The sequence below is a fragment of the Salvia miltiorrhiza genome, chromosome 5 (genome assembly GCF_028751815.1).
Source record: "Salvia miltiorrhiza cultivar Shanhuang (shh) chromosome 5, IMPLAD_Smil_shh, whole genome shotgun sequence".
In the NCBI taxonomy this organism is placed as follows: Eukaryota; Viridiplantae; Streptophyta; class Magnoliopsida; order Lamiales; family Lamiaceae; genus Salvia; species Salvia miltiorrhiza.
The window spans coordinates 1880496-1893608 of NC_080391.1; the positions used below are offsets into that span (position 1 = coordinate 1880496).

The 13113-nt window shown below is 36.9% G+C and overlaps 2 protein-coding genes across 3 annotated transcripts in view; one reads left to right on the plus strand and one right to left on the minus strand.

The window, feature by feature from the left end:
* Positions 1 to 781: 781 nt before the first annotated feature.
* Positions 782 to 11785, minus strand: LOC130984966 (mediator of RNA polymerase II transcription subunit 15a). Of its 2 annotated transcripts, none has more exons than XM_057907668.1 (12): positions 11447 to 11785; positions 11162 to 11323; positions 9330 to 9441; positions 9109 to 9229; positions 6620 to 8008; positions 5100 to 5170; positions 4851 to 4925; positions 3291 to 4652; positions 2821 to 3162; positions 2143 to 2343; positions 1969 to 2057; positions 782 to 1162 (listed from the first exon to the last, which is right to left on the minus strand). In XM_057907668.1, exons 2-12 carry the CDS (start codon positions 11311 to 11313, stop codon positions 955 to 957), a joined length of 4122 nt encoding a protein of 1373 aa, XP_057763651.1. In that variant the 5' UTR covers positions 11314 to 11323; positions 11447 to 11785; the 3' UTR covers positions 782 to 954. The 2 variants fall into 2 exon arrangements, with proteins under 2 accessions (XP_057763651.1, XP_057763652.1); XM_057907669.1 differs by having other exon boundaries at positions 5100 to 5161; positions 11447 to 11672.
* Positions 11786 to 13094: 1309 nt separating this feature from the next.
* LOC130984979 (prefoldin subunit 4) overlaps positions 13095 to 13113 on the plus strand; it is an 89146-nt gene continuing 89127 nt past the window's right edge. The window contains exon 1 of the mRNA XM_057907697.1: positions 13095 to 13104. The gene's annotated coding sequence lies outside the window, so the exon portion shown is untranslated. The remainder of the gene's footprint in view (positions 13105 to 13113) is intronic.

Genomic DNA, 13113 nt, shown 5'->3' on the forward strand with positions numbered 1-13113 from the left:
ATTATTAAAATATAAAATAAAAAGATTCAAAAAAAAAAAATCAAGATTCGTCCAAATACCATACAAAATTCTAATCAGGAGAAGATATATACAATGTGTCGACTGTCGAATTATTAAACTATTGGGTTAATTATTATTGATCTTTCAACGATTAAATTATCATTTTGCATAGGAACTTTAATTTTTTTTTATTAAAATTAATTAATTATTAATTTTTTCTTATTTTACATATTTATTCAGTTTTCATCATGGTATAAATATACTCGCTTGACATAAATATATTTGCATGGCATGAATATGATCGTGTGGAAAAATTGAACTGACGTTGTATTGTACTCCCTCCATCATACAAATATTTTATAGTTCATGTGCAAAATGAGAATGAGAATTTATTGAAAGTTAATACTCCCTCCGTTCACGAAAGAACTTTCTATCTTTCCTTTTTGGGACGTCCACAAAATAACTTCATACCTATTTTTGGACTATACTCCACCACTTATAATCCTCTTACTTTTTACTTTTCACAACTCTCAATATTAATTACTCCACATTTTCACCACTCTCAATACACTCAGCTACTTTTTATCCACTCTCAATACACTCAACAATATTTTTTTCTTAAAACCCGTGTCACTTCCTCCTAGGAAGTTCTTTCATGGACGGAGGGAGTAATTTATATGCAATTAACCATAAACTATAAACTATTATAAGTATCTTGTTTCAAGCAGGATTGAATCCTATATTGATTGAAGAATAACATCATCTGATGTTGTACACAACATTCAAGAATTCAACATCGGCAATTCATATGCACTCTTCTTTGTCATTGTTAACACACTAAAATATACATCACATAAAATACACAACTATTCATACATGAATTATCAAAAACAATCTTCTTTACAGAAGCTACATTTTACACAATTCAGCCATAGATATCAAGATTTTGTTCATTCAGGCTGCACTCAGGCAGTTCTCCCATGTTCCGTATTTCGAGCTGAAGGTTCCACCGCCACTTTGCTGGGCGTACTCGGAGATAACAGCACGAGCGCAATTATCCCAAGTTCTGGCTATCTCCTCAAGTGACATCGGCTGTGCAAGACTTCGTAGGGAGATGCTAAATCTTGACTTGGCCTTTATCGAGAGATCTTCATATTCCTTACTGTAGATGCAAATTGCATAGCAACAATGTTATTAGCTCAAAGAGGGTTTCAATGTATCCAATTTTAAAGTGAAGTTAAACAACACCTAAAGAAAGAAGGTGGTCCAAGGCTGATGTGTAAAAGCCAAAATCTTAAATGAATTTCTTGATGCAGTCATATCTCATTTTTGTTATTCCTCTTCATTTCATTAACTAGTTTACATTTCACTATAATCTTACCCAGAGGGTTGTTCAAAACAAGATTTCTGTTTCATGAATATACATCTCCAATTTTATACTCCCTCCATCCACGAAACATTTTCCTAGTCCATTTTTGAAAATAAACCCACTATCGCCCTTACAATTCCCATATATTTACAAACATTGTCACTAATGGGCCCACCACTTTCTATCATGACTTTTTCTAATTTGTGGGACCCTTTCTCCACTCACCAAATACACATGTGTCCACTCCCCTCTGGAAGATGTTTCGTGGACTGACGGAATAACATTTAAGAAACAGCAAAAATGAACAAAATTTGCAGGTTTGGAATGCCAGAAACCAGCATAGTAGGAGGAGTTAACGGACTATCATGGCAGACTGCAAGCAAGGGGAGTCGGAAACCACACTCTTATATGGATTTCAGAATATGCTTATTCTACTTCCCCAAATATTTCATCAAATAAGTTTCAAAAACTGTACTTCTTGAGTATCGTCCCTATATACCTTTTATGGAATAATTTGAACATAAACTCATAGCATTATGGTAATAATGAAACAAGAAAACGGCAGGCAGAGAAAAGAATGTTGAATCTGTGTAACTCACCTGACTTCAGCTGGAAACTTGTCAAGAAGTACTGGAGAGCAATTTGGATAATTGTTTGGAACCAGTAATCTTAGAGGTTGAATTGGAGACTGCACTTTGATAAAAGGCACACATAAACAAGTGAAAAAAGGATTAAAAAAAAAGTGATGAGGCTAGAATGTAGTCAAATCTCACCATTTGTGCAGAAGCATATTGTGACTTCAGATTTGGGCTAAGAGCCACAGCGCTGAAAGAGCACTTTACAATAGTTCCTTCTCCACCCTCAGAAGTAGCAGCAACTGCTGTTGGGTCAACATCATCTTCACTGATATAGACAACAGTGTCTATAAGTCTTTGATTTATGTCTCGCAACTCTTCTTCAAGTGCATGGTTAGCCTGCCATAGAAAAAGATCTTAAAAGTTAATAATCAATAGGCAACCTGCAAAGTCATAAAGTGTAAGTGCACCAATATAACTGAGCAACTCATGTATTGAAATATTGATTAAACAATAATTTTAAGCATTTCCATTAATATCATAAATTAAAGGAGCACGTGCATAACTTTCTTTTTCTGGGGGGTGGCAGGAGAGGGTTGAATGAAATACTAGTGCTGGATTACTACGCTACATATTTATGGCACCATTCAGTCATAAAGATGCTAAAACATTTTGACATCATATTTGTTTTCCATGTACTGGCTACATAATCCCTAAGCTCATCAGCTAGTAGCTTGTGGTAGATTGTTAAATGGATCAGCATGAATAAGTAAAAACTTAAGCGCAATCCCATTGCCACTAACTTCAGCGAAGGAGAGCTTTGCTATGGGAATAGCTACTGCTCCATTAGAGAAGGGAGTTAAGCATGTGATATACCTCGATTCTAGGTCTTTTGACATTCGATGCTCCAGTGGATTCTCCATCAGATTCATTACCATTTAAATGCCTGAGGCTATCATTAACACTTCCACTAGATGAAACAACATTACATGGCATTGCACTAGTATAACGTCTCATTTTCTTGGTACCACTAGGTCCATCTTGAGTGAAGAAATTCCTGGCCTGCAAGCGACACTTAGTCATAGCAACCAAATCTTCACCTACTGCAGCCCGTGATCCATTACCTGGTGCAGATCCTGCAATTCTGTCTACCATACTGACTACAGAGCTAATATCACTAACAGAGGCACTCAAAGCTTTGGGAGAGATGGACTTCACCTGTCAAAACAAGGCAATAACAAATGTATAAATAGATGAGATGCAACAATAAAGTTTTAAAACCCTTACAGAAAATTGTGAGGATTTGAAATGGTTTGCCATATATCGAGACACAAGTTCCTACATACCACTTTGATTAACCGTTCAAGTGGCTGTTCCACCACATTAGAGTTTCCGGAAACAATGGTTGGTGCAACACCATGAGTGACATCAGGACTGGGGAATTCTGCAAGTAAAGGTGAGGCTGATATCCCAGGAGTTCCAATAGCAAGGGACTGGTTTGGCAATGACACTGCCGTGGTTGGATGATGCATGCCATTTCCAGCATTTGAGATTGATGATATACCAGAATTCATTTTCTCTGAATCACCTGGCATCGGGGATGGAGCCATGGAAGTTGAAGGAGATGGGGCAACAAATGGTGAGTTTGCAGATTGCAGGGGAGTTCCAGCCTTGTTATGTGCAGTCAGGATACTTTGCTGGTCAATTTGTGGAGAAGAATGATGGCCAATCTGTGGGGATGCTGCCTGAAGAGCATTCTGTGATGACGTGGAGAAAGGCGTTCCAGACTTCATCTGTTGGTGATGATATGAATTTCGTTGGCCAGAAGAGTTATGCTGTTGAAGAACTCCTGCTTTTGCACCCATCTGGTGTCTCATCTTCATATCATTTGTGTCATTCATTTGATTAAGTTGCATCATTTGCTGTCCAGGCAACTGTCCTGACTGCTGTTGAGAAGTTTGTTGCTGCTGCTGCTGGATTAATTGTCTTTGCATATACATCTGCTGCCGCTGCTGGTACTGCTTTAGTTGCTGGTTCGAAAACATTTGCTGCTCCTGTTTTATTTGCTGTGGTTGAAGAATACTTGAATTTGATTGCAAGGAATTAACATTTGACTGGAGCGATGTCAGCCCATTTTGTGAAGATATAGAGCTAGCCATCTGTTGAGAGCCACCCACCGAATTTTGTTGTAGAGAGTTCATAGCTCCTTGCTGCTGCATTTGGTAAAGTGCATTTCCCTGCCCAAGATCAATATTTGAACCAGGCTGCAGTCCATCCAACATATTCTGACGAGAATTTGGAACACCGGAGCCGGAGGATAAGGTATTATGTTGCAAACTGGTCAAATTGTTCTGCTGTGTAGGCATCATAGAACCCTGCATATTCATTGATTGCATCTGAGAATTCATTTGACTTTCATTCGAGTGCATTTGAGACATTTGAGATTGTTGTTGTTGCTGAGGCTGTTGCATGGCATGCATGTGAGGCTGAGTAAGCTGCCCTTGCAATGAAGAAACAGGCTTTCTAGGCCTATTTGAGTTGAGAATATTCACTATCTGCTTTTCAACTCCAACAATCTTCTCCTTGTGATTGGACTGAATGTCGTTCTTATTTGTCCGCAGAAACATAATTAGGCGTTCCAACATAAGCTTAAGAAATCTTAGTTTTTCAAGTTGCTCGTTCTTAGGCTGTTGAGGATGAGAATCATGCTGCAACGAAGTTAAGACATATATATCAGAGACAATCAAAAAATCAAGAAAATATGTTAAAATTAAGTTTTTCAATCGTATTTTCACGGAAACCACATGGCTGTTGTAAGAAAACTAAGTAACTTGACTGCCTTGGTTTTCTCAATTCATTTAAGTCCTTATTAAGGTAAAACTATGACTATGTAAACCAGCACTTACCTGCTGCAGCTTGGCAGCCATTCGCTGGTACATCTCATTAAGTTCAGGGTAATACATCTCATGCATGGATTTAATCTGCAATGAAAGAACAACTTAGAATGTAAACTAAATTTAAAACATATCAAATCATTTAGATCCACAAGGAAGCATAACAGTTTAAATAAGGAAATCAATAGACGAATGCTAACATGCAATTAACCACCTAAAAATTATTTTAGATTGAGAAATGAAAGATGCATTGAACAATACCTTTTGATATATTTCCTCTTGCCAATCCCCTCCAGTTGCATTCCCAGTCTGTGAGGAGGAATCTAAAGATGCTACAGTTATTATGGGTTAGCTAGGTGAAAAGATTAGAATAACAAATCTTACAAATAGATGGTAGCAAGCAGCAACAGCACATGCATTATACATTGGGAATTTATAATGACAAGGAAAGAACAATCTTATTATCTAAACAACAATTTATATGTTGCATTCAATGTCGGCCTTGCAGCATAGATTGAATCCATATAAATTCCTGAGAATGAATGTATATCTATAATGCAAAATTAATTTTATTGCAGAAGCAACAAGGACTAGCTGCAAACATTTGAGAGAATTCTAGCACAATGTTCAAAATTGGCTTATAGTGAGCCTCGACTAGAATGTACTTTTCAGAGTTAACTGCGTCACTTAGCCACTCAGTTCCTCAATCCTATTAAGGTATCAACTCTTAGTTGTTTCTGCATGTCACTATAGTTTTAATTTCATGACTGGCCAATGGAAAGGTCCATAAAAAGGACTACTATAACACTTGCAGCTACATCATTTGACACATTTTCCATATCAAGGGAAAGAGAGCATACAAAGAAATGCCAAACTTTCAGAATCAAGGCCCACAGGTAACAAGTATGAAATGAACAAACATTAACCCATGTCTAAGAGAATATAATGGAAGTTTCACAAGTCAAGAACCTAATATAAATACCGCTATGTAATTCTTGAAATGTAAATGCACATTACTGAGCAATTCTTGAAATGTATATGCACATATTTTAAATTCTAAAAAGCACTTATTATCTAATGAAGCCTTCAGAGATCGAACATAATACATTATGCAGGTTCTCAAAGCTAAAAGGGAACTTGTATCATTGGGTAAAATGTTAAAGCCACCCCCGTCTGTCCAACATCGACTAGGTAATGAACCTATCTCCGATATATAAGTTTGGAGTACCCTCTCCCCTTATAAGGCCTTTTAAGGGGATGATGGGCCAAATTCTAATATGGTATCAAAGCAGGCCCAAGTTCGATGTGGATTTGCCTATTGTGCACGTTGTAGTAGCCAATGTGTCATACTGGCCTACACGTGCCGGGCATGTTAAGTTGACTCTGTTTCTTAAGCTTGTTTACATGTTATACAAGACAATATCGTTTAAGGATTGATAATCCATCAATCAAGCTACAGATTTAGAGAGATGGATGGACATAGTCTGTCTACTAGTCAAGATGCTTCTAGAGACTTCACGAATGCTCACAAAGTTTAGATGAGTAGTATAAGAGTAGTACAGAACACAATTACTTAACAAAGCATAAAATGAGACGAGAAGACTTGGGAAATGTATCAATTAAAAGCAACCACCTTAGAGATATTTGGAAAAAGATTTTTCAGTAAAATACCATGATAGGATAAACAGTATATGTGAGCATGGCCTTATTATGTACATAGAAGATAGGACTGTAGTGATAAAAGGGAGCAACTGAGATAACTTTAAAGAGTGAAAACTTACTCAGTGGCACCTCTGGCACGACTCTTGAAGATTGCAACAACTGTTTTTGCTGATCGATTGTGGTTTGCTGTTGAAGCATGGGACCGGATGATTGAATTCTTTGTTGCATGTTCGGTAATGTATTTGACTGTTGTTGCAAACCCATTTGCTGTTGCAGCTGCCCTGGCTGTGACTGGATCTGTGACATCAACTGCTGTTGCATTGGCTGTGACTGGGATGGTTGAGCTTGGTTAGGCAACATATTTGCCATGTTCTGCTGCATTTGCTGCTGAACTGCAACCTTGGATTGTTGTAGCAAATGGACAGGTTGCTGATTTGATGGTAAGCTGGAGTTGCCATGTTGAATTCCACCCATTTGCTGCTGTTGGAAACCAGAAAGATTTGTCTGACCACCTGATTGTTGTTGATGCATATTTGGGAGGTTATTCTGCTGACCAGTTGACTGCTGTTGATGCATGTTTGGAAGGTTATTTTGTTGATTGATTGGCTGATGCTGTTGCATGTTGGAGATGTTGTTCTGCTGAGCCATGATCCTTTGCTGTTGCTGTTGCTGATGCTGCGTGTCGATCATGTTATTCTGTTGGGCAATCATCTGATTCTGTTGCATGTTTGCAGTACTTGGCTGCTGGGCACTAAGCTGCTGTTGCTGCTGCTGATTGGACAGCATTGGATGCTGAGACATAGAACTTTGCTGCTGATGCATGACAGGAGGTTGTTGTGGTTGCTGCTGCTGTTGCCTGAGGACTGTTTGTGGTTGCTGTTGAAGCATAGATTGGGTTGATTGCTGAAGAGATGTCTGTTGATTTTGAAGTGTTGACGAAGCCGATGCTTGCCTCAAAGAAGATTGCATAACAGCTGGCTGAGAGGACTGGAGCTGATTCGGCTGCAATAGGTTTTGCTGTTGCTGCTGCTGCTGTTGTTGCTGTTGCTGCATCTGAGATGGCATCATGGATTGTGGCACACCTCCCTGCCCATATTTTTGCTTCAACATTTGCTGTTGTAGCTGCTGCTGATTGTAAAGATATTGCTGTGAATTCTGAGGCTGCTGTTGGGAATCCTGTGGCCCAACCTGCTGCTGCCTACCTGGAATCTGTCTCTGAGAGTTTGCATACATATTAGCAGGCACACCTTGCCCCATTGAATTCCCTACTGCATTCGGGGTTACATTAGACATGTTTTGCATGTTAGGATTCTGGACAGAAACATTTGGCATGGTACCCTGGGACATGCCAACAGAGGGCATTGCAGGTGTCAAACCAGCAGAATTCGGCACCCCAGTTGATGGGATGTTATTCTGGATATTTTGGGATAAAATCTGTTGCCGATTGGACATTGGAATTGGTAATTGCTGGACCTGATTTTGCATTTGGGACTGCATGCTTTGAGAAGCTGCCGAAGATGCACAGAAAGAGAACAGATTTGTCAGGACAAATATATTAACTATTAATAGCAAGGAAGCATGTCATATTGATGAATATGAAGTCCACTTATGGAAAAAATCATCAATCTTCAAGAAAAAAGCTATAGCAACTCTATTAAGAAACACTAAAAGAGTTATATTACATGTCAATTCAGAGTATAGGCATCCTCAAGAAGCAAGTGTTTCAGGAAAAACTGAAAATGGCCATCCTACTACTATTAGAACAGGAAGTGAACCTAATAGAGTAGATCTACAGTGGAATGTAGTTCAAGACGGACAGTACTCAACTGTCTAACAATATTAGCCTGGTTAAGTGCGTTAGTTAATTATGATTAATGTAATTAAGCAATCTACACCATGCTAAATGCATCAGTAATAGACTAAATTGGTTCCCTTTCATTAGAATAAATTTGATGTTTCCCACTTAATCTATGTTGCAAGTTTGTTCATCACGACCTCTGAAGGTGGAATTTGTTTCAGAGAAAACTGCAGGGTTATTTACACACTATTCCTAATCCTAACTATCTGTTAAGGAATGTACCAAGGACTCAAAACTGAAAAGAGTTACTTGGGTCAACAACAATCCAGAGAGAATGTTCAAGGTGAGATGATGAACCATCAAGTCAAGTGTTTGAAACCTTTTAATATAATTACAAGTCATTTATTCTACCTTTTCTACTAATTCGACTTACAAGCAAACAAATTAACAAGTATAAAGAACAATTCGTGCTAATTTATTGCTAATTTGAGCAAATTAAATGTTTAGCTAATATGGTTCATAAGCTGGGTGAGTTTCAATACACACAGTTACTGGCTTACTGCACAATATACTAAATCCATCAGAGGGGTTACATAAAGTGATCATCAAAAAGTAAATCAACGGGTGGTACAATTAGCTCTGCCAGGGAAAAGAGATATTTTGAGCAATGTCTGGAATATCCAGAAATCCCTTTATATTTCATTGATACTTCCGCCAGGAAATACTGATATTGACTAGTTCACCTTACAAATTGGGCGAAAATGTAAAAAGTTATCAGGGACACTGAAATAGCAAAAGAGGTTTCTTTACCAGGATCTTGGGGATTTTTGCTATTACTTGCAGCATTAGACTGAAGAGAATTCGGCATAGGATTCTGGGATTTAGTCTCCATCGTCAACATTTTCAAAGATATCTTTCTCAAATAATCTGACTGTAAACAAATGAAAATGGTCAAAGTACTATCAATTTTAGTACGAGGAGGCCAATATCGGCTTTGAAACGGCCAAAACGAAACCATGTGTCATGTATACCTGGCTAGTTGCCGCAGTATATATTTTTTCCTCAAATCTCACGGCTATTTTCTTGAGTTCTTGCAGTCCCTCTTGTCCAGAGAAAGGAAGATGCCTCTTCAATGTCTCCATTCTATTAATTGAGCATCATAGTGTTAGTCTGAAATTGATGACAAGAGCTGGGGATGAAAGCTTTATGTAGAAAAAAATTGTACTGATCTTTGGGTAAGAACGTAAGATTTCAACTAGAAAAGGCAAACTTCACAAGAAAGTTAACCAGCATAAGTCCATATCAAATGGTAATTACTTGACTTTCAGATGTTCTCAAGCACAGCACTCAATGCAGTACAACCAGATACGGAATATCTCCTACCAGAATTGCAAACAAGACATCTACTTCCTCATCTCATATGCACTTGAATATTTCATACCCCATTAACAAAGATCCAACTACACCTTGCATTGTATATAGGCCCAATCACCATTGGATTCTCCCAAGAGTGAGAGAAAAACTTTACCACTATAATTCTTATTTGACAAGTGATTATCCCCCCCCCCCCCCCCGCATTTGGACGTTCAGCAGGGCATATTGCAAGAGAGCACACACCACAGGGACCAGATGACTAAATCACATTCAATTCCTCAATATAATCACCATATTAGATGACATAATTCCATGATATGGGATCAGAGAGAAATCAAGGTCAGTCCTTAAAAGTATTGTTCGATCTAAAACAAAGGGAACTTAAAGAGAATAAGGACCTTAACAAGTGAGCCCTTTATGGCTAACTTTTATTTCTCAAGAAGCATGACACATCAACTGAACTTTGTGAAGTTTCAAAACAATTTATTATTTGAAGCACCTAGAAGCAAGTATTGACGTATCCAAAAATTCCAAAATATTTCTGTTTTTTGGGGTCACCCAACCAAAAATAAAAACAGTTATTTTCTGATATTGGCATTGAAATATATTTAGCGAAATTTTGTTAAAACAAACATAACCATATTTTTTCATCCTTGCCTAGAGGATCTAAACCACAAAATCAACTTCAGGATTCAAATATCCAAAAAACTCCCAACATTTCTGTTTTCAGGTCGCCCATACCCGAAAAATAAATAAATAAAATCAATTTTTTATCTGATACTGATATAAAAACTGACATGTTTAGCAAAAATTGGTTAAACCTAAGATACCAATATTCTCATTCTTACCTAGAGGAGCTAAACCACAAAATCAACTTTACGGTTCAAATGGACTAGAGGAGCGAATGTCCTACACTCTATGAAGGTTATATAACATAGAGATTTCTTGATCTCCTTCAACATTTGTTGTGACTTCTTCACATTAACTTAGAAGCAATGTTTGTTATTTGCAAACAAGTGGGTAAATCCAGGTTGAGATAAAAGGAACGAATGACCATTAACATGATTTTTACTTCGACTAATTTAAAAACCTAATGTTTAGTCAAACATGTGCCGGGAATCTAACCTATGGTCATGCAGCACTTAACATAACTTTCTCTCCATCCATTTGAATCTGAAGCCTTAAAGAGTTCCACACGAAAATCTGAAACCAAGATAGTATATGTACTGGTTCCACATAGCTAAGAAAACATAAACTCGCGAACTCAAATACTAAAATAAAGTGATATAATCTGATAACTCCTTACAAAGAACATAACCAGAAGGAAAGCCTCATGTTTATCTCTTTTGTCCATCTTAATAAGTGTCAGAAATGAAATGATAATAAAATTCTGAAGCGGGTAAAGAATCTTGATAAACCAACAAAAGTGGCAAGCTCAAAAACACCGAGTCAACACAAAAACAATCCAAAGGGAAACACGGAAACTTACATCTTGTTCACAATCCTCTGTCTGGAGTCCTGCTGCAGCTGAGTCCTCCAATCGCCGCCTTCCATTCCGCCGGCGGGCACTGCTTCGCCGCCGATGACCTGACCGGGCATCTGAACCTGCCCCTGCGCCGTCCGCCAATTGTTGCTGTCCATTTCCAGCCGCCTGAAACAACCACAAATCGCCACACTAATTCAAACACCGCCATCATCTCACCTCTCCGAGCAAAACAAGAGACGAATTGAAGTAGGTATTGCATTAAATTGAGATTTTGACTGCAAATTTGACCTTAGAGGAATCAGCGTGCGCGGGAGCGAGATCGGCGATGAAATTGGAGGAAATTGAGTTGTGGCGGAATGCAATAATTGTAAAATCAAATCAAAAAATGGATGATTTATAGAGTGGCGTGGGAGGTGAGTGGGTTTGGGGTTAGGGTATCTATGTAGCAACGAAGAGCAGAGGAAGAAGTATTTCTACATACATTATTGCAATAATTGTTATTTATTGCTTCTCTTTATCGAAAGACAAAAAGGGAATTTCCATTTTAAAACCTTGTAATTTAGTGTTTTTTCTGATTAAAAAAAATATTATTTTATTTAATTTACGCACATATCTAGAATAATTTCGATTTCTTTGGCTAACTGAAAATCTCGTGAAAATCCTTTTTGCTTTTTAAAAAAAAAAACTAGATTATAGGTAGATTATAGATACGAATTTGTTGAGAAAAACGATAAATATTTGGTGGGGGACTCATTTGTAATTTAGATCTAGTTTTTGAATAATAGTACTCCCTCCGTCCATCATTTTTTGATCGAGTTGCTAACGGCACGGAGTATATTATAAGTGAAATGAGGTTTCCATCTTATTATGAGTCAAAAAAATACTAAAAATATAATGGGTTAAGAATTGGTGGACGGACGAAAATGACAAAATGGATCAAGAATTGGTAAAACGAAGGAAGTAATAATGATTATTGGCGTCAAAATACACTAATTCTAGGGTAATTTGATTTTGTGTGATATTAATTTTAATATAATAATTTTACCACAAATTTATTTTTTTCGCTCAAATTAAAGTCGACATAAACGTTTAAAAAAACGACATAGATAGTACAATCTCTAAATGATGCCGTTTTAAGAGGATTTACAAAAAGTGAAACCCGAAAATCATAGTATTTCTGTAAAGTCCAAATATCTACAAAATAAATTTGTGGTAAATTTGCTAAAACATTAAAGTTCATGTATTTTTTTTTACTTATTTCAAAGTTCATGTGCAAATCAAACTACCTTCAAAATTAATATATTTAAACACCAATAACCCTAATAATACTAATAATTCATTTTTCTTATTAGTGTCAACCATGTTTATAGAGAGGTGAATTTAGCCGCACATAGTTTAGCTAAATTCTCAAGAGATTGTTTGGAGTCCGTGTGTTGGACGAGTGCTTTCCCTGATTGGTTGAGGGACATTGCTGCTAATAATTTGAAGTAATATATCTATGATTCTCATGTTTCAAAATAATAATAATAATAATAATAATAATCCAATTTTGATATTCTTTTGTAATTTAAATCTATTAAATTTTTTATACGGGGTTGGACTTGAGGCTTAGATATTCATAAAGTTGAAATTCAAAATTGACTTGTGGCTTTTTAAAGCCCACTTATCTTATCTATATTGTCATTTAATGTCGTCGATTTTACGATGTTGATGCTATGAATTAACAACAAACAATGAATTTTAAAAGTGCTCAATCAATTTCGAGTTTGAATGCTAAATGTATATTTAAATCTCAACTCCACTCTTCATGTATAAAAATATATACAACTAAATTGCAACAAATGTTTAAGATATTAATTGCAATATGTTGCCCCAAGTAGCTTGATTTAATAAAACGTTCATTTCCATGATTGCATCAAATATCACAATCTTTAATCGAAAATTAAGAGCTTTTT